The sequence below is a fragment of the Schistocerca piceifrons genome, chromosome 1 (genome assembly GCF_021461385.2).
Source record: "Schistocerca piceifrons isolate TAMUIC-IGC-003096 chromosome 1, iqSchPice1.1, whole genome shotgun sequence".
NCBI classification, from domain to species: domain Eukaryota; kingdom Metazoa; phylum Arthropoda; class Insecta; order Orthoptera; family Acrididae; genus Schistocerca; species Schistocerca piceifrons.
In genome coordinates this window covers 1,024,841,624-1,024,863,676 of record NC_060138.1, presented here as the reverse complement: position 1 = coordinate 1,024,863,676, position 22,053 = coordinate 1,024,841,624, and the positions used below count along the sequence as shown (strand labels likewise).

General features: G+C 38.1%; 1 protein-coding gene across 1 annotated transcript in view; it reads right to left on the bottom strand.

The window, feature by feature from the left end:
* Positions 1-9,596: 9,596 nt before the first annotated feature.
* LOC124710511 (calcitonin gene-related peptide type 1 receptor-like) overlaps positions 9,597-22,053 on the bottom strand; it is a 263,198-nt gene continuing 250,741 nt past the window's right edge. Inside the window, exons 9-11 of the mRNA XM_047240931.1 lie at positions 14,465-14,550; positions 13,517-13,697; positions 9,597-10,111 (exon numbers count right to left, since the gene is read on the bottom strand). Coding sequence (XP_047096887.1) covers positions 9,692-10,111; positions 13,517-13,697; positions 14,465-14,550 — 687 coding nt within the window. The 3' untranslated portion in view covers positions 9,597-9,691. The remainder of the gene's footprint in view (positions 10,112-13,516; positions 13,698-14,464; positions 14,551-22,053) is intronic.

Genomic DNA, 22,053 nt, shown 5'->3' with positions numbered 1-22,053 from the left:
GTGAATACTGTCATGGAATTCTTAATGCCATAAGAGTTGTTGGTTGACAAGTCACTTCTCCTTCCGTCATATCCCATACTTGCTAGACTGGAGACAAGTCAGAATATAATCCTGGCCTAGAAAGTTGCTATGTATCTTGCAGAGTACATTGTGTTTTGCAGGCAGTGTGTGGGCAAGCAGTAACCTGATGGAACAACACATCACCGTGTTGCAAGACCAGAAGAGAACATATCTAACAACATTCTGCATGTACTGAGAGCATATAATCATCCCCTTCAGAAACATCAAAGGTCAACAAGAGTTGTAGCTTATTGCACCCCGATCAGAAGGCCTAGTCAGGACAATGGTGTCTTAGATGAATGTACTCTATGAGACAGCACTCACCAAGTCTGTGTCATAAGTGCAAAGGACCATCACTTGCATGGAAGTAGTCTGCTTTCATTGCTGAAAGTCCAAGGCATGCCATTCCATCTTCCAAGTGATCCTATGATGGCACCAGTTGAACAGTGCACACTGATGTTGTGGCATGACTACAAGATGACCTAGAGATGTGCGTGCCCATAGTCCCACTGCCAAAACCGGTTCACAACAGTTCATGGTGACGAAGCTCTCTTTTCTGTGCTGTAGTAGGTGTATGATATGCAACTTCTGCTTTTAGAACACAATGATCTTGGTGTGTGCGTGTGCTGCATGGATGTCCTAAACCTCACCTATGGACATGAGAATGTTCACATGACCACTGACACTAGCATCATTACACAACTGATGCAGAACATCCAACTTTATGTGGCCGTTCTCCAAAAGAACCATCCCACCACTCAGATAACCACAGTTTGACACCTTCCAAACTCATTCAGTTGGCTGGAGGAAGCACAAGTGCATTTCTGTTGCATGTTTGCTTGCTTGCTTCACATGTTTGCACCACATGGAGTCTCTTGGCTGTGAGCATTCCCTATTAAAAGGCAGACACAAGTGACACTGTGGTAGCTATGCCACTATGCTATCTGTTGGTGGATGATGCTGAAACCATTTACTATAACCCAGGTGGCTTATGCTGTCATCGGATCAAAATCAACATTGACTTTCCAGGTGTACTACCGTCTTCTCCAGGAGTGTAGTGACAAAAACAAACCCCTGAGTATAACATTATACTAACATAACATACAATTATAGATAGATGAATACTTACTGCCGTTGCTTAATCTTTTTGCATAGGTAAATCTAGACAATGAGCAGTCAGAAATCAAAAGATCTTATGCTTCTGGATACTTGGGAGTATCACTGCCATTCAATGCCAGAAGCACAGTTGACACAAATAAAAATTTTGCCAAGGGAAAATTACAATAAGACAACTTAAATCTATTCTGGTGAATAAAAATTTAATGGAAAAGATGAAGCAAATTGTAAGAGTGTGGTCAGGACATTGACTTGTTGTTGTTTTGTCTTCAGTCCTGAGACTGGTTTGATGCAGCTCTCAATGATACTCTATCCTGTGCAAGCCTCTTCATCTCCCAGTACCTACCGCAACCTACATCCTTCTGAATCTGCTTAGTGTATTCATCTCTTGGTCTCCCTCTACGATTTTTACCCTCCATGCTGCCCCCCAATACTAAATTGGTGATCCCTTGATGCCTCAGAACATGTCCTACCAACCGATCCCTTCTTCCAGTCAAGTTGTGCCACAAACTTCTCTTCTCCCCAATCCTATTCAACACCTCCTCATTAGTTATGTGATCTACCCATCTAATCTTCAGCATTCTTCTGTAGCACCACATTTCGAAAGCTTCTATTCTCTTCTTGTCCACACTATTTATCATCCACGTATCACTTTCATACATGGCTACACTCCATACAAATACTTTCAGAAACGACTTCCTGACACTTAAATCTATACTCGATGTTAACAAATTTCTCTTCTTCAGAAATGCTTTCCCTGCCATTGCCAGTCTGCATTTTATATCCTCTCTACTTCGACCATCATCACTTATTTTGCTCCCCAAATAGCAAAACTTCTTTACTACTTTAAGTGTCTCATTTCCTAATCTAATACCTTCAACATCACCCGACTTAATTCGACTACATTCCATTATCCTCGTTTTGCTTTTGTTGATTCTCATCTTATATCCTCCCTTCAAGACACTATCCATTCCATTCAACTGCTCTTCCAAGTCCTTTGCTGTCTCTGACAGAATTACAATGTCATTGGCGAACCTCAAAGTTTTTATTTTTTCTCCATGGATTTTAATATTTTAATACCTACTCTGAACTTTTCTTTTGTTTCCTTCACTGCATGCTCAATATACAGATTGAACAACATCGGGGAGAGGCTACAACCCTGACTCACTCCCTTCCCAACCACTGCTTCCCTTTCATGCCCCTCAACTCTTATAACTGCCATTTGGTTTCTATACAAAATGTAAACAGCCTTTCGCTTCCTATATTTTACCCCTGCCACCTTCAAAATTTGAAAGAGAGTATTCCAGTCAACATTGTCAAAAGCTTTCTCTAAGTCTACAAATGCTAGAAATGTAGGTTTGCCTTTCCTTAATCTAGCTTCTAAGATAAGCTGTAGGGTCAGTATTGTTTCACTTGTTCCAATATTTCTACGGAATCCAAACTGATCATCCCCAAGGTCAGCTTCTACTAGTTTTTCCATTCGTCTGTAAAGAATTTACATTAGTATTTTGCAGCGGTGACATATTAAACTGATAGTTCGGTAATTTTCACATCTGTCAACACCTGCTTTCTTTTGGATTGGAATTATTATATTCTTCTTGAAGTCTGAGAGTATTTCGCCTGCCTCATACATCTTGCTCACCAGATGGTAGAGTTTTATCAGGACTGGCTCTCCCAAGGCTGTCAGTAGTTCTAATGGAATGTTGTCTACTCCCGGGGCCTTGTTTCGACTCAGGTCTTTCAGTGCTCTGTCAAACTCTTCACACAGTATCATATCTCCCATTTCATCTTCATCTACATCCTTTTCCATTTCCATAATATTGTCCTCAAGTACATCGCCCTTGTATAGATCCTCTATATACTCCTTCCACCTTTCTGCTTTCCCTTCTTTGCTTAGAACTGGATTTCCATCTGAGCTATTGATATTCATGCAAGTGGTTCTGTTTTCTCAAAAGGTCTCTTTAGTTTTCCTGTAGGCAGTATCTATCTTACCCCTCGTGAGATAAGCCTCTACATCCTTACATTTGGCCTCTAGCCATGCCTGCTTAGCCATTTTGCACTTCCTGTCGATCTCATTTTTGAGACGTTTGTATTCCTTTTTGCCTGCTTCATTTACTGCCTTTCTATATTTTCTCCTTTCATCAATTAAATTCAGTATTTCTTCTGTCACCCAAGGATTTCTACTAGCCCTTGTCTTTTTACCTACTTGATCCTCTGCTGCCTTCACTACTTCATCCCTCAAAGCTACCCATTCTTCTTCTACTGTATTTCTTTCCCTCATTCCTGCCATTTGTTCCCTTACGCTCTCCCTGAAACTCTGTACAACCTCTGGTTTAGTCAGCTTATCCAGGTCCCATCTCCTTAAACTCCCACCTTTTTGCAGTTTCTTCAGTTTTAATCTACAGGTCATAACCAATAGATTGTGGTCAGAGACCACATCTGCCCCTGGAAATGTCTTACAATTTAAAACCTGGTTTCTAAATCTCTGTCTTATCATTATATAATCTATCTGATACCTTTTAGTATCTCCAGGCTTCTTCCATGTATACAACCTTCTTTTATGATTCTTGAACCAAGTGTTAGCTATGATTAAGTTGTGCTCTGTGCAAAATTCTACCAGGTGGCTTCCTCTTTCATTTCTTACCCCCAGTCCATATTCACCTACTATGTTTCCTTTTCTCCCTTGTCCTACTAGCAAATTCTAGTCACCCATGACTATTACATTTTCGTCTCCCTTCACTATCTGAATAATTTCTTTTATTTCATCATACATTTCTTCAATCTCTTCGTCATCTGCAGAGCTAGTTGGCATATAAACTTGTACTACTGTAGTAGGCGTTGGCTTCGTGTCTATCTTGGCCACAATAATGCGTTTGCTATGCTGTTTGTAGTAGCTTACCCGCATTCCTATTTTTTTATTCATTATTAAACCTACTCCTGCATTACCCCTATTTGACTTTGTATTTATAACCCGGTATTCGCCTGGCCAAAAGTCTTGTTCCTCCTGCCACCGAACTTCACTAATTCCCACTATATCTAACTTTAACCTATCCATTTCCCTTTTTAAATTTTCTAACCTACCTGCCCAATTAAGGGATCTGACATTCCACGCTCTGATCCGTAGAACGCCAGTTTTCATTCTCCTGATAACGATGTCCTCTTGAGTAGTTCCCGCCCAGAGATCCGAATGGGGGACTATTTTACCTCCGGAATATTTTACCCAAGTGAGCGCCATCATCATTAACCATACAGTAAAGCTGCACGCCCTCGGGAAAAATTACGGCTGTAGTTTCCCCTTGCTTTCAACCGTTCGCAGTACCAGCACAGCAAGGCCGTTTCAGTTAGTGTTACGAGGCCAGATTAGTCAATCATCCAGACTGTTGCCCCTGCAACTACTGAAAAGGCTGCTGCCCCATTGACTAGTGGTATGCAAAGTGACCCTGTTGTTCTTATTGCCTCGAAAATAATAAATACAGAAGTTGTTGCCTACAGAATTAAACAAAAATCACAACTAATTCAGTGTATTACATTAAAAGTACATGATAAATCATCTGCAAAGACTGATGTCTGAACCAATACCTTGGCAATCTGATTAAAGGGTTTGAGGTCTGATTCTAATAATTGCATGTCAGCATAAAACAATTATGTTTGCAAAAGGTGGTTTCTGAAAGGTTAGAACTGAAAGGTAGATAGAACTGGAGAAGGGTATATGTTTTCATCTGTGGGAAGAGTTGAAAGCATGTTGATCATAAAATCTGCAAGCAAGTCTTCAGAATGAAGCCTGAAATTACTGAGGCTCAGCAAAAATTATTTGACTGTCCCTAAGGCTCATCTCACTCTAGGTTAATCCACAGGTGGAGGCTGAAGTGGCTGCCAAATCAGTCATTGATTGCATTTGTGACTAAATTGAACTCAGCCAAAAAAATTTCTAAGTCCCTAGCTCATCTGCTCAATGAGGCACCTGGCTGCAGAGACTCACAGCTGATGAGGTACAGAGAAGTAGTCTGGTGGACTGTTGATTCTTTATTGACTGTTCCCAAAAAGGAAGATCATGTTTTCACATTTCTCATTTTTCACATCAATTTGACTGGCTGAACTATGGATATTCTGAGTGCCAGCCAATAAAAAGATGCTTTAAAATAAGCTGGCCCTTTCCCTGCCTCTTGTTTCAGGCAGTTAATCAGTAGTATGCACCCTAACACTTAATGCTGGTAAACTGTGCCCTGCTCTCTTCCTTTCTGTTTCTGCCACTGGCCAATGAGGTGGGACCTCAGCAGTACAGCTCTCTCTCTCTATAATCTATAAATTAAACAACAGAAACTCCAGGTTGGAATATCAACAATATTAGGAAAAGGATAGATTGCTACAAAGTCTAAAGATGACATGTAGAACTGCAGACAAGCAGAATGGAAAGACTGTTATACAGTTAGCTTGCAGCCAGAGCCTTCTTCATAAAAGATAGGCATCATGCTTCAGGCACACATGACGGCCATCTCCAGTAGCTCAGACCAGAATTAATTCCATTCTAAGCTGATAGAGGTGATGTACATGTGTGCTTGCTTGTGAGAATGTGTTTGTGTATTTGTGTGCCTTTTATTTTCTGAAGAAGGTTTTGGCGGAAAGCTAAATGTGTAAGCCTTCTTGTTGTGTCTGCCTGCAACTCAGTATATCATCTTTACAGTGAGTCTTTTTTCCTACTACTGTTCACCTATAAATTATTTTTTTTTTTAGCCATCCCTAGTGATTCTTACATTGTGTTAAGCATTTGATTACTGCAGTACCTGAGCTCAGCAGTGTCATGCCTTTATAGGTGCCCTAAACCCAGTTTCTCACCTCACTTTCTGATGTTATCTGTTGCAGGTGGTGTATTTCACAGAATCTCTGCTTTCTGTGTTTTGTTCACATTAGTGTTTTTCAGGGCCTCCAAAAAAACAGCACATTCAGGTTGTTTAAAAACAGACACTGCTAGTGGCCCTACCTGCCAATATAGCTATCCAACATCATATGGACAAGAAAATACACATGATATTCTGCTCTGATTTGTGAGCAGAGTACACTTGGCATCAACAGGGACTGAATTAGGGACATTTTGCAGCCTGAAGTGGTACTTTCTGTACAAAGCATTCCTGAAGCTGTAACACAGGATAACCATCATTGGCAATTTTTGGTTTGCTACAAAATAATGTAATAATAATTGTTCTAATTTTTTATTAAATGATATTGCATTACCAGTAACAAAAATAAGTACAAATAATAGTGTTTTCTTTTTTTTACGCACCGGTAAAAAAACAAGTCAATGAAACACCCACAACAAGTTAAAAGTATAAATATTTGTATAACTGAATGCAAATAATTGTTTGATGCTGTTGTGATCAGTTTCTCTCCTCTGTTCAGCATAGCAGTGCAGTGGCTGAATGGTCAGATGACTCAAAGAAGTAGGTAAATAAAGAGCCCTACACAGGCAATGGGTGACCAGCTGACCAACATTGTGCTAAATTTGTTTTATCTTTCAGTTTGTATTGTTTGTTGTGGTCTTCCTTACAGTCAAAGACCTTTTTCTTAGGATACTTGTACTTAAACTGTATTCTTTCAAACAAATATTTCTCATCTGTGAATGAGCATCAGTGTCGCAACTATAAATATTTATTTTTCCAATGCAGTAAAATCTCATAATCAAGAACTGACTGTTTGAAAATATGGCCAAGGACATGATGTTTTAGTCACCATGTTGTTTACACTGTCTGACACATGTTCACTTTGTCACTGGCCAAAGACAATAGCTAGTATTGCAATTATCACTTTAAAAAATTGTTGTGTAAATGAGTATAGAAGAGGTGCTGAATGCTAGAGAGAGACATACAAAAGATGAAAGAGTGCTTAGTTTTCAGAGAGTCTTCAGAACTGAATGAGCCACAGTTCACACACAACCAAATAACTAAGAATAAAACTTACTTTTCAGCAGTCTTACTTATTATGTTTGCTGCAATGTATTAACATCACTGGTGATAGGCTGCATATGAAAATATGTTAACACTCTAGCTGCATCATCAGGTTTATAAAACATGACTTTAAGTGTGAGCTATGGGTAGGTTCTGTTAGAGCACTAAAATGCTTGACCTTTCTATAAACAGCTCATGTATACGCAGACAAGACAAAAAAAAATCCCAGATTTTTCTAGGATTTCCCAGTTAGAAATACACTTCCCTCAGGTGAAAAAACACTTTTTCCCTGGAGAAAACATGCTCTTTCCTGGGTGAAAGTACATTTTTCCGTGTTAAGTGACAACATACTTTTCCTTGGAGCTGTAAAACACATCATTGCTTTGAATAGTCCAGGTTTTATTCACAGGGATAGTAATTCCTGATTCCTGACACTTAGGAAATGAAACACACACACACACACACACACACACACACACACACACACAAAAGTTTTGTAAAGTTTTTTGATGTGTGACAACACTTACGCTGCATATTGAACCTATAATGAAAGAGAGAACACAAATTCCAGTATACACAAAATACAGTTCGGCAACTTCTGAAGCACTGAAATAGAGATTGCGACATGTTTTTGTCTGCCCATTGCAGCTCCTATCATGTGATCTTACCAGCCAATGACAGGGCACAAGATACATGATATAGTTAGACGATAGCAACATCATTGTTAAGTAGCGTGCATGTACAAAAAGGAAAGTTAATGGTTTAAATCAATACGTACGCACAGTATAGCTACTGGAAAAGCCAAGCTTCCACATAAAATATTGTTAGTCAAAAAGTTTTTGCTGTTTTTTTTTCCAAGGATGGGGTTAGACAGGATCCTAAGAGCGCAGCTTAAATTGCAGAAGCTGAACATTTCAACGAACATGACTATAATTTTCACTGAGGCACATTGAACATTTCATGGGTTACCAGTCTGAATACATGTTCCGTTGAGCACATACTTTTCCATAGAATTGAAAAGCCAATTACATGTGAAATTCCTCAGGAACCCATTTACCACTTTTTTTTTTTGAGGATAATTATACGTTTTGCTATCATTATTGTATAAATTGTAATTGTGAAAGAATTAAAGTAAATATGAAGAACTAACTTTGAAACTTGGTCTTTTTTAGCATATGTTACCCTTTATGATATATCACACACAACTGTGCCAGTAAAATTGTAGGTAATGGCATAAATGGCTGGGCTTTTGGCCCTGAAATTTTTCTAAGTGGCTGGGCTTTTGTGTTAAGTTTCAAATGAGAGTCTAATGCTGTGTGATTTAAGAAATTTATTGCACACTCTCACAAGTAACATAACTCATCTGGTGTAAAATGAAATTTAGTTTTAAATAATGTTCCTCAAACCCCATTCATAATTTCCTGCAACCTGTTACAAATGTAAACACTTGTGATGTAATGCTTATCGAGAGCAATTTGTTGTATTGCGTAGTCTTCATCACACTCATCGAAACGAGGCTCAAGAGAAAGACACTTTGACAGCAGTTCTTTGCAACTTAAGTTTTATTTCATGTTATTCTCTCGTTTATGTTTTATGGGTGCAGTATTATTCCGAAGTAGTGGGCCTAAAGTTAAATTCTTTGTTTAAGTATCAGTTCTTACCATTCGAAATTTAAAAAATTTAACCAAAAATTAAAACAATGAAAAATTCCCAGAATTCCAAAAACCTCTCACATTTTTCCTTGATTTCTCCTGAATGAAAAAATTCCTGGGTTTTTCCCAGATTTCCTGGTTGTCCCAGGGCATATACATCCTGATAAAAATAAAATGTAATAAAATACCCCCTATTGTTACACCTTTCAGCCTATATAATATTAATAAATAAATATTAAGTGAATATATAAAACTTCAAGGCCTACACTTGTGATGTTGTTGGCTGAGTAACTTAAATCTTTACAGCACTAAACGGCTGGCAGAAGTGGTACGCATTACATTTAGCTACTGGGGTTATCCATCTGTTGTACATAGTTCGGTATCTGAACTAATTATTTTACCATTCCAGTCACAGTCTAGCTGTCTAAATGATGCTATCTATGTTGTTATATGGCTCAGTTTTTCTTGTTCAGCAGTTATGAACCTCTTCAAGTTTGTGTACCTTTCAGAGCACAAGTTTCCAGTATGTTTCACAGCAAGCTCATTATAAATATGCAGTACAAATGTGTGATTTAGAGGCTTGTAGAGCAATTAATACACGCACAGTTCTGATATTATCTTTATACAACATAACCCTCATACTGGATTAAAAATGTAAGCCAAAGAAAACTATAATTTCGTAAAAGAATAACAATTTATTAACTGTTATATTTATAAAGAAAGTTTTAAATAATGAAGATAAATTAACATGAAAGTGGAAAGTTAGAACACAAATACTACAGTGAGATGATAAGTGATGAAACTGTAATACTTTTATGTGTCAGTCATGTGATTTGGTATATGTACATAGCTTGAAAGTTATTGTCAGCAACAAACATGTGCTTTTTTAATCAGTAATGATCAAGTTATAGTAGTTACTCCTGATTAAAGATCAGAAGAATCACTTGGATCATTGAATGTAACTGTTACTCTCCTTGACAGTGACCCATTTTCTTGCATATGAATTTGATCAGATGGAGTAGCTACAATTTCTACTTCAGTTGGCTCTTCACAAGTTATTGTTAATCTTCTTGGTCTTGTAGTGTTCCTTATGGTTACTGTTTCACTATTTTCATTGTGGTTCAGTGTTGGTGACTTTTCTATATTACTTGACTGTGTTTTCATTTTGTTGCTATTGGCTTCTTGAACGCTTTGATTCCACCCATCAACATTGGTCAGTAAAGTCAGTCGCCTAATAAGAACATGTAGTTCCTGTCGTGCTCTTTCAGTTGCATCATCACAGCGGAAGAAATCAAATATTTTTATCTTCATATTCACATATGATCTTTGAAGCAAAGACTGAACCTGTGGACAAAAAATAAAAAGTTATTGTCAGTAGTGTGAAAGCAAAGCTGGAAAACCAAGTTGAACATGCAGCAAATTGACCAAATGTACAAACGTGGTTCATTTTAGGCTGCTGTGAAAAAAATCAATTCACAGTGAATGTTTAAGACTAACCATACATTCACAGTTTAAAGCACAGAAATGGTTAAGTTGGACACTATTTACCAAAGTGTTGCAGTTTTAGCAAACTCTTATAAACAAAAATCTAAATGGTGTATGTATACAAACGGGCAAGTTAATGATGACACACACTGTTGTAACAATGTGGAAGTGCCCACAGTGGCGACAGAGCTACTAGTTAAAGATTCTGTTTATAAGGAGCATGGATATACAGTGAAAAATCTTAAACAAAATATGAATCATACTGCATGTGTCATAAAGTTATGCACTTGGTGATACATGAGAGCAGGCATAATGCATTAATGTCACTGCTATGTTTTCTCTGAGAATGAGATCAAACAGAGTTTCGAGATAATGTGGATGGAACATAACACTGCATTACATCATTTGTACCTATGCATGACAGATCATTTGGAAATACAGATATTTGACTGATGTAGCTTACCTACCGGCATACATTATATCTTTTGAAGATATATGTTTACTGATAAAGGGTCCAAACACTTCCATAAATTCATTCATTCATTCATTCACTCATCATGTTCCATAAATCTCATTTTGAAGATTTGCCTTCAGAAATGAAGAACACATTGAGTTGCACATTAACATCAGAAGCATCCAATGCACCCTACTTCTGTGAAGTTTACTAACAAAAAACATGACTGTTGTTAATCTGCTCACACCGAAAGTTGCAAAATTACTTCTACATAACTTCATGTATTTCTTTGTGTATTAGGAAGAAATGGCTACTCTGAAAAATGCCATTGCTCCTCCTCTTATACTACTGAGCTCCATTTTTAACTGATACTTCACCTCAAACAAATAGTTCATGTAATTTTGTCAGTATATAGCGAGATGATGGAGTCTGTGTAAAATCGAGCTCTTTTTAATACACATTAAAGTGTTATGTGGGATTTACAGCCTTGAGTCCAAATAATCTGATAAATGGTTGAAGGAGTTTACATAAACAGGAGAACAGTGGAGCAGCCTTACAATCAGTACATAGCATTCCGCTTGATTTTTAATCTTACAAAAACTCACAGTACACAAATCCAAAGAAATGGCATTACTTGCATGCGCAAGAGCAATGCATGTGCACCAAATGAAATTCCGTGTTTGAATTTCCTGTGCATCTGTATGAATAAATAAGTAATGCATCAGCACATGGAAAAATGTATCCAAAAGAACACAGTTCTCCCTGTATTAAACTGCACATAAGATTGCTAGCTCACTTTTCATCAACAGTGCCCTACGGCAATGCAGCAAATGTCAAAAAAGTATGTACAGAGTAAGGGTATCATATATGGCTCATTACAGAACATCTCACAAAAGCCTATTCTGGGATCTTAGGATTCTTACATTCAGATGCCAATCCACAACTGAAACACTGAGTGCAACAATATTGCCATACAGACATTGCACATGTGCGTAGGCTTCAAAATTGAGTTTTATGTTCTGACACAAAGATTTGTCAGTAGACATCTGACAGGATTTGAAAATCCACAGGTATTGAAAAACAAAGGAAAAAAGTGCCTTATTAGTCATTCCTACAATTTTAAGAATATGTGGACTCAGGGTTGTAAATTCTGGTTAATGTTAATATCTGTATTAAACAGGTTTTAAATTTTGAAGCATATAGACTGATGACAGAACCCCACCGGCATCAGCATGTAGTTACATAAATGTGGAGTAAGATGTAATACATACACAATAGTTAAGTATGGTAATGCAACAGAAGGGGCATTTTTCTAGATTTACTGCTTTCTCTTTACAAAACATTTAACATTAATGTATCCATTTATATTATTTGTGGACAAGCAGCAGACTGGATAACATCATATCTCAGAAACAAGATGCAATAAGTAACCATTAAAAACTTATAGAGATAAGAAGTTAGAAACATTTAGGTGTGGAGTAGCTCAAGGATCTATAATGGGACCTATCTCTTCAATTTATTTTTTAATAATGTACAAACATATGAAAATGAATATATGATACTGTGCGCACATGACATGACTGTGCTACATCTTTCCAACAATTTTGAAACACTTGAGAAAAACTCTTTCATATTAATCAACAACACAGTGCAGTGGCTCATGGAAAACAAGTTAACTACTAACCTAAAAAAAGTTGTATCTGTTTTCAATATTAAACAAAATGAAGAACAATGGGATGTTTCCTAGATGAAAAAAACTAGCAAATGTAATTTCAGTTAATTTTATAGGTGAAACAATAGACAGTGAACTAAATTGTAAGCAGCAGATAAATACTGTTTCCAGTAAGCTAAAACAATTGTCTCAGTATGTATATCAAGACCTCTTGTGCACTGTCTGTCATGGACTTTTTGAATCATACATGCTATATGGTATCACAGTATGGCAGACCTCCAGCATCACGGAATGAAAAGAATATTCATACTACAGAAGAAAGCCATGCAAATTACATTTACAAAGTAGCAAAAAGAATGTTGTAGAAACTGTTTCAAAGATCTTAATATTCTGACATTCCCATCACTGTAAATAATCAAGGCCGTTGTGACTGCATTCTGAGACCCCACAAAACTGGAAACCAAAGAGAGTGTTCATCCTAATAACACAAGGAACAGAAAACAATTTCACTAAATTTCACATAGACTTCATGTTTTCGAAACATGACCTAAATACTCCAGTATAAAATTAATACAAGCATTGTCAAGACAGAAGGTTTTAAATCAATGTCCAGATATACAACTTTGGGTTTTTTTGGTTCCTCTACATCACATAAAGCAAATGGCAGGGCTGTTGCTTTGATAAACACATGGTTGATTTCCTTCCCTTCCTTTGTCCAGTGCAGATTGATTTTCTGTCTCTTGTAACATTATCACTAATATCTATATGATCAACTTGAGCATTAATAACATGCCATTTAAGCTCTTGCCCAGACTGCTGATCACAATTATTCATAGTCATTCATGGAGAATGGAAAAATGTCCAACCTTCATTGAACATAACTCAATGTGACTCACAACTCTGTGAAAATTAAATTCTGCTATCACTTCAATCCTATCTAAAAAATATAATGGATGCTGCAATACAAGGCAGAACCAAAAACAGAAGCATTAACAAAATTTGAGACCAGTAGCCAAACTTGAAAATATCAAACGTTAGTCCATTAATAATAAAAACAATACTTTGTCCAAGGGTTGTTAATGTATGAGTTATTATTTAATTATTTTTTGTGAGAGTACACCATAAGAAGTAAACTGACCTCCTTATTGAGATACACATATAGGAGTGCTACAATAAAGCCTTGCATTCCTTCCATGAAGTAAGAGAAGAAATAGTAGGCCTGTTCAGCAGTGCATGAGTCAGGCTGTGGTCTGTAAGCAGTCAACAGTATATTTATACCAAAAACTGGCGCCAGCATTAGTGTAGCTTTTGTAGTTCTTCTGCAAAGAAAAGAAAAATGAATAATTAATCCCAAATTTTAACATATTCATTCTTCAGAAAATGTATAAAAAGTACAATATGTAGTAAACCATTTGTGTCAGAAATAAGTTTAAATTGTGGCAAAGTGTTAATTAAAACTGATATAACAGAACTATGTGTATATGGCCATTTTATACTCACAAGCCTCAATAAATAATAGAGCTATTTGCTAGAGAATAGGGAATAATTTGTAATGTGGTGTAACTGGAAGTCAGGAGCAAGTAAAAGATATATGTAAGATGAAGGAAATAACTCCACATACTTCAGTCTGTCTCTCAAAGGTGTTTATAGACATATAGACATGCAGCATCAAGTACATCAAAAGCACAGTAATGGTTATACTTACTTAAAAGCATATTCAATACTCCAAATTATTGCTCATTCTGCCCACCAAGTGTCATAAAAAAAGCGGTATTTAGAGAAGATGTATCTATTAGAATTTTCTCTATCTTTTCAGCATTGTGACACTTTTTGGATTTTTGATTCTTGATGCCATTTGTAGGTTTGTTTAGCTATCATCTGGGCTATATTTGATAAGGTTGAGTTTGGGCTCTTGATTAGTATGTTTTGCTAATCAGTAAACATTATAGTTTTTAAATTATCCTTTAAAGACACTGAAGTAACATTTACATATTTTAAGAAACGGTATTGTGGGGAAAATATGAAAATTCCTTAATTAATATGTTTTTCTCATAAAATGAAGCCAAAGAGTTGGAAAGACATTTACCTGATGTATCCAGATCTAGCAGATGTCACATGCCTTAGTTTTGTAAGTAGCACTCTGATTATATCTATCAGTAGAATTGTGTTTACCTGAAAGGTACAAAAATGCAAGATATTAGTAATTTTATTTGCCCTTGACAAATAACAAAACATTTTTAAATAGATGTAATCAGTTCAGTACTGTGGTGTTAGCACTAAAGCAGAAACATAGAACTCCAAAGCCAAATGCAAAACCTGCATAAAAAATCATGCCTTTCACATTTTACAGTGATAACATGTAATGGATACATTCATAAATATAAGAATTATAACTGAGTTCCCACTAGCAAGAAAATTGTAAACAATCAAACAAAATAAATTAAAAAAATAAATATAGCAGTGAAATAGGATCGAAACAGTGGATTTCATTCCATGTTTCAACCAGTTCTTAATTTCTGTGTCTCCTAATCAATAAATTCTGATTTCACCTTTCCATGATGATGTGCTTTCTTGACTGAATTCTTCATCAATTTCCTCCTATTCTATTCTTTATCTGTGATTATGAGTTAGTTACCACCATTGCTTTATTAATAATTCTATAATTTTCCCACATTTTTTGTTTCCAACAGGTCTGATGTTCATAATGCATTTCATTACAAGGCATAGGACAGAATACTGAAGAATGTCATCCAAACATCTAAATAAACACAATATGAGAACAAATGTTACACATCAATGGACAAAATAGACACAATATGCATGAATTTGGAGATTGTCAAAGCTAGAAAGGAGAAAAAGGAAAATAAATGATGTATCTGTAAGAGATGTGTCTGATGTGGCAAATGTTTTTAACCATCTTCTTACACCAGGCACATTAAGTAGCTTCTTAAGTCCAGTACAAATGTAATGAAGTTGTCAGTTCAGGAATCACAGCATGGAATAATTGAGACTTGCCTTTAAAAATTAGTTTGGTGGCAAATATGACACCAACATCATCAGAAGAACTATCATTCACCATATATTTCTTACAACCATGAAAACATCAATGGTTATGTTCAAGGCTCAACTAGTTTAAATTACCAATGTAATCAAATAATTTATTACTAGGACATATTCACAGCTTAGCTGAAAGGGGGTAAATAAAAGTTATGCAACTTACTCCCAATTCCACTTGCATCAACTTTTTGGTAAGGCTGTGTGCAAGTAGCTGTCTGCACAAAAATAATGTATTTTTCAACTCACAGTTTGGATTTCTAAAGGATTCCTGCATTGAGAAGGCTGTTTACATATATAGTGAGAATATACTTAATACATTATTACAAGCTACTTACAAAGGCTGACTTGTCATTTCACATCTACAAAGTAAATTAGGATAGTCATTCATTGCAGGAAGTGCTCTGAAATATTTCAAACTGTATTTCTCAGTCAGTAAACAAAGGGAATTGACAGACAAAACTCTTAATTTAGGATATGAGGCATCATCCTACAGGAAAATAATTAAATGTGGTCCCCTAAATGAATTTTTCTTAGTATTGATGAAAAGTCATCACCAGCATTACCAGATGTTAATTTAATTTCAATTAAATGTGATACAAATACTTAAAAGCAATTGCTGAAAGTATGTTCATGGATATTCAGAAATAGTTTCTAGCAAGTTTACTTTCATAAATCTTTGAAGTGTCAAAGACTGAAGAGAGGTCTATGCATCGGTCAGGCATTTCTGTAAATTATGGATCAGTGGTATGTAGCACAGTGCTGGTGCCAAAGAGCATCCCAGATGAGTTCCAGTGGATTACGATAAGGCATATTTGGTAAGTAAGACATCAGCATGAGTTTACTAGAGTGTTACTCAAACCATTGTGGCATGATTCTGGCATTGTGACACAGACAGTTATCCTGCTGGAAGATGCCATTGGTACTGAGGAGAATATCAAGCATAAAGGGATATAGGTGGTCTGCAATGATTTTCACATACTCCACAGCAGCCATTGGCGTCCCTGGTTACTACCACTGAATTCATGGAAGCACAGGTGAATGTCTACAACAACATAATACTACCCCAATCGGCCTGTGCCCATAGCACACTGCATGTTTCAAGCAATTGTTTACTTAGATGATGGCATATCTGAACACAACCATCAACCAGGTGTAATAAGAAATGTGGTTCATCCAACCAGGTGTTTCCACTGACAGAAACTCCAGTCTCAAAACTTCTGTGCCCACTTCAGTCATAACTGATGATGTTGTTGGATGAACATGAGAACATTTAGGGGTCATTTGTTGTGCAGCCTCAAGTTTAACTACATGCACTGGATGGTCTACTCTGAAACACTTGTGACTGTACCAGCACTTTGTCACCAGATCTGCCGCAGATTACCAGCTGTCCTACTGTACAGATGGGCAATGTCTGACCTCCATATTCTTTGAAAAGGCATGGTTTTCCAACACCTAGTTGCCAAGTCACAGTTTCCCATCCTTCAATGTAGATTTGTAAGGCCTAACAGAACTAATATTGAAACTTACTATATTTTATCAAACAATAAAGTAATTGTACAGTGCAAGATCATCCTGAACCATCTCAAAAGATCAGGTGATCACAGACGTGTAACATGCACCGTAAAAACAGATACAAAACTATAAAGAGTCAAACTCAGCAAGCAGAAAGTCAAAATGTAGATTATGAGAATTTACACTCCTGGAAATGGAAAAAAGAACACATTGACACCGGTGTGTCAGACCCACCATACTTGCTCCGGACACTGCGAGAGGGCTGTACAAGCAATGATCACACGCACGGCACAGCGGACACACCAGGAACCGCGGTGTTGGCCGTCGAATGGCGCTAGCTGCGCAGCATTTCTGCACCGCCGCCGTCAGTGTCAGCCAGTTTGCCGTGGCATACGGAGCTCCATCGCAGTCTTTAACACTGGTAGCATGCCGCGACAGCGTGGACGTGAACCGTATGTGCAGTTGATGGACTTTGAGCGAGGGCGTATAGTGGGCATGCGGGAGGCCGGGTGGACGTACCGCCGAATTGCTCAACACGTGGGGCGTGAGGTCTCCACAGTACATCGATGTTGTCGCCAGTGGTCGGCGGAAGGTGCACGTGCCCGTCGACCTGGGACCGGACCGCAGCGACACACGGATGCACGCCAAGACCGTAGGATCCTACGCAGTGCCGTAGGGGACCGCACCGCCACTTCCCAGCAAATTAGGGACACTGTTGCTCCTGGGGTATCGGCGAGGACCATTCGCAACCGTCTCCATGAAGCTGGGCTACGGTCCCGCACACCGTTAGGCCGTCTTCCGCTCACGCCCCAACATCGTGCAGCCCGCCTCCAGTGGTGTCGCGACAGGCGTGAATGGAGGGACGAATGGAGATGTGTCGTCTTCAGCGATGAGAGTCGCTTCTGCCTTGGTGCCAATGATGGTCGTATGCGTGTTTGGCGCCGTGCAGGTGAGCGCCACAATCAGGACTGCATACGACCGAGGCACACAGGGCCAACACCCGGCATCATGGTGTGGGGAGTGATCTCCTACACTGGCCGTACACCACTGGTGATCGTCGAGGGGACACTGAATAGTCCACGGTACATCCAAACCGTCATCGAACCCATCGTTCTACCATTCCTAGACCGGCAAGGGAACTTGCTGTTCCAACAGGACAATGCACGTCCGCATGTATCCCGTGCCACCCAACGTGCTCTAGAAGGTGTAAGTCAACTACCCTGGCCAGCAAGATCTCCGGATCTGTCCCCCATTGAGCATGTTTGGGACTGGATGAAGCGTCGTCTCACGCGGTCTGCACGTCCAGCACGAACGCTGGTCCAACTGAGGCGCCAGGTGGAAATGGCATGGCAAGCCGTTCCACAGGACTACATCCAGCATCTCTACGATCGTCTCCATGGGAGAATAGCAGCCTGCATTGCTGCGAAAGGTGGATATACACTGTACTAGTGCCGACATTGTGCATGCTCTGTTGCCTGTGTCTATGTGCCTGTGGTTCTGTCAGTGTGATCATGTGATGTATCTGACCCCAGGAATGTGTCAATAAAGTTTCCCCTTCCTGGGACAATGAATTCACGGTGTTCTTATTTCAATTTCCAGGAGTGTATATAAAAATGAAGAACTATATCAGCTTGAGTGATTCTAGGAGGATACAGGATGACTTGACAAAATTTCTAATCAGTATGATGAATGGCAGTTTGGTCTAAATGTATTAAAATGTAATGTACCAATGTTGTTGTTGTTGTTGTTTTTGTTGTGGTCTTCAGTCCAGAGACTGGTTTGATGCAGCTCTCCATGTTACTCTATCCTGTGCAAGCTTCTTCGTCTCCAAGTAATGACTGCAACCTATATCCTTCTGAATCTAATTAGTGTATTCATCTCTTCGTCTCCCTCTATGATTTTTACCCTCCTCGCTGCCTTCCAATACTAAATTGGTGATCCCTTGATGCCTCAGAACATGTCCTACCGACCGATTTCTTCATCTAGCCAAGTTATGCAACAAATTCCTCTTCTCCCCAATTCTATTCAGTACTTCCTCATTCGTTACATGATCTACCCACCTAATCTTCAGCATTCTTCTGTAGCATCACATCTCAAAAGCTTCTATTCACTTCTTGTCTAAATTATTTATCATCCATGTTTCACTTCCACAGATGGCTAAACTCCACACAAATACATTCAGAATGTTAACAAATTTCTCTTCTTCAGAAATGGTTTCCTTGCCATAGCCAGTCTACATTTTGTCCTCTCTCCTTTGACCATCATCAGTTATTTTACTCCCCAAATAGCAAAGCTCCTTTACTACTTTAAGTGTCTCATTTCCTTATCTAATTCCTCAGTCTCACCTGATTTAATTCGTCTACATTCCATTATCCTCATTTTGCTTTTGTTGATGTTCATCTTATATCCTCCTTTCAAAACACTGTCCATCCCGTTCAACTGCTCTTCCAGGTCCTTTGCTGTCTTTGACAGAATTACAATGTCATCGGCAAACCTCAAAGGTTTTATTTCTTCTCCATGGATTTTAATTCCTACTTCATATTTTTCTTTTGTTTCGTTTACTGCTTACTCGATATACTGTTGATAACATCGGGGATAGGCTATGACCCTATCTCACTCCCTTCCCAACTACTGCTTCCCTTTCATGCCCCTCGACTCTTACAACTACCATCTGGTTTCTGTACAAATTGTAAATAGCCTTTCGCTCCCTGTATTTTATCCTGGTCACCTTCAGAATTTGAAAGAGAGTATTCTAGTCAACATTGTCAAAAGCTTTCTTTAAGTTTACAAATGCTAGAAACGTAGGTTTGCTTTTCCTTAATCTATCTTATAAGATAAGTTGTGCGGTCAGTATTGCCTCACATTTTCGACATTTCTATGGAATCCAAACTGATCTTCTCCGATCTCGGCTTCTACCAGTTTTTCCGTTCATATGTAAAGAATTCATTTTAGTGTTTTGGAGCCGTGACTTTTTAAACTCATAATTCGGTAATTTTCACACCTGTCAACACCTGCTTTCTTTGGGATTGGAATTATTATATTCTTCTTGAAGTTTGGAGGGATTTCGCATGCCTCATACATCTTGTTCACCAGATGGTATACTTTTGTCAGGGTTGGCTCTCCAAAGGCTATCAGTAGCTCTAATAGGATGTTGTCTACTCCCAGGGCCTTGTTTCAACTTAGGTCTTTCAGTGCTCTGTCAAATTCTTCATGCAATATCATATCTCCTTTTCATTTTCATCTATGTCCTCTTCCATTTCCATAATATTGCTCTCAAGTACATCACCCTCATATAGACCTTCTATATACTCCTTCCACCTTTCTGTTTTCCCTTCTTTGCTCAGAACTGGTTTTCCATCTGACCTCTTGATATTCATACAAGTGGTCTTCTTTTCTCCAAAGGTCTCTTTAATTTTCCTGTAGGCAGTATTTATCTTACCCCTAGTGCTGTATGCCTCTACATCCTTACATTTGTCTTCCAGCCTTCCCTGCTTAGCCATTTTGCACTTCCTATCAATCTCATTTTTGAGATGTTTGTATTCCTTTTTGCCTGCTTCATTTACTGCAAGTTTATATTTTCTCCTTTCATCACCTAAATTCAATATCTCTTCTGTTACTCAAGGATTTCTGCTAGCCCTTGTCTTTTTACCTACTTGATCCTCTGCTACCTTCACTATGTCATCTTTCAAAACTACCCATTCTTCTTATACTGTATTTCTTTTCCTCATTCTTGTCAGTAGTTCCCTAATGCTCTCTCTGAAACTCTCTACAACCTCTGGTTCTTTCAGTTTATCCAGGTCCCATCTCCTTAAATTCCCACCTTTTTGCAGTTTCTTCAGTTTTAATCTACAGTTCATAACCCACAGATTGTGATCAGAGTTCACATCTTCCCCTGGAAATGTCTTACAATTTAAAACCTGGTTCCTAAATCTTTGTTTTACCATTATATAATCAATCTGAAACCTTCCAGTGTCTCCAGGCCTCTCCCACTTATATATCCTTCTTTCATGATTCTTAAACCAAGTGTTAGCCATGATTAAGTTATGCTCCATGCAAAATTCTACTAGGCACTTCCTCTTCAATTCCTTACCCCCGTTCCATATTCACCTACCATCTTTACTTCTCTTCCTCTTCCTACTATCGAATTTCAGTCCCCCATGACTATTAAATTTTTGCCTCCCTTCTCTACCTGAATAATCTCTTTTATCTCATCATACATTTCTTCAATCTCTTCATCATCTGTGGAGCTAGTGGGCATATAAACTTGTATTACTGTGGTAGGCGTGGACTTTATGTCTATCTTGGCTACACTAATGCTTTCGCTATGATGTTCATAGTAACTTACCTGTGGTCCTATTTTTTATTCATTATTAAACCTACTCCTACATTACTCCTATTTGATTTTGTATTTATAACCCTGTATTCACCTGGCCAGAAGTCTTGTTCCTCCTGCCACTGAACTTCACTAATTCCCACTATATCTAACTTTAACCTATCCCTTTCCCCTTTCAAATTTTCTAACCTACCTACATGATTAAGGGATCTGACATTCCATGGTCCAATCTGTAGAATACCACTTTTGTTTCTCCTGATAACTATGTCCTCCTGAGTAGTCCCCACCCGGAGATGTAACAATATTACAAAAAAGAAAGTTACTACTCACCATATAGCAGAGATGCTGAGTTGCAGATAACCACAACAGAAAGACTGTCACTCATAAAGCTTTCGTCCAGTAGGGCCTTCATCAAAAAAAGACAACAGCCACATGCGCACACACACACACACACACACACACACACACACACACACACACACACAAATCTATTTTTGATGAAGGCCCTACTGGTCGAAAGCTTTATGTGTGACAGTCTTTTTGTTGTGCTTATCTGTGACTCAGCATCTCCGCTATATAGTGAGTATCAACTTTTCTTTTCATAATATTGCTACATTCCATCCTGGATTTTCCACTGTTTGATTTAAAATGCAGTGTAATGTAGATGAATAGGAAATACAATTCCATATGTTTGAATACAGCATTATCAGCATGCTGCCTGACACAGTCACACTGATTAAACATGCATACATAAGGCAGAAAAGTGATATGAA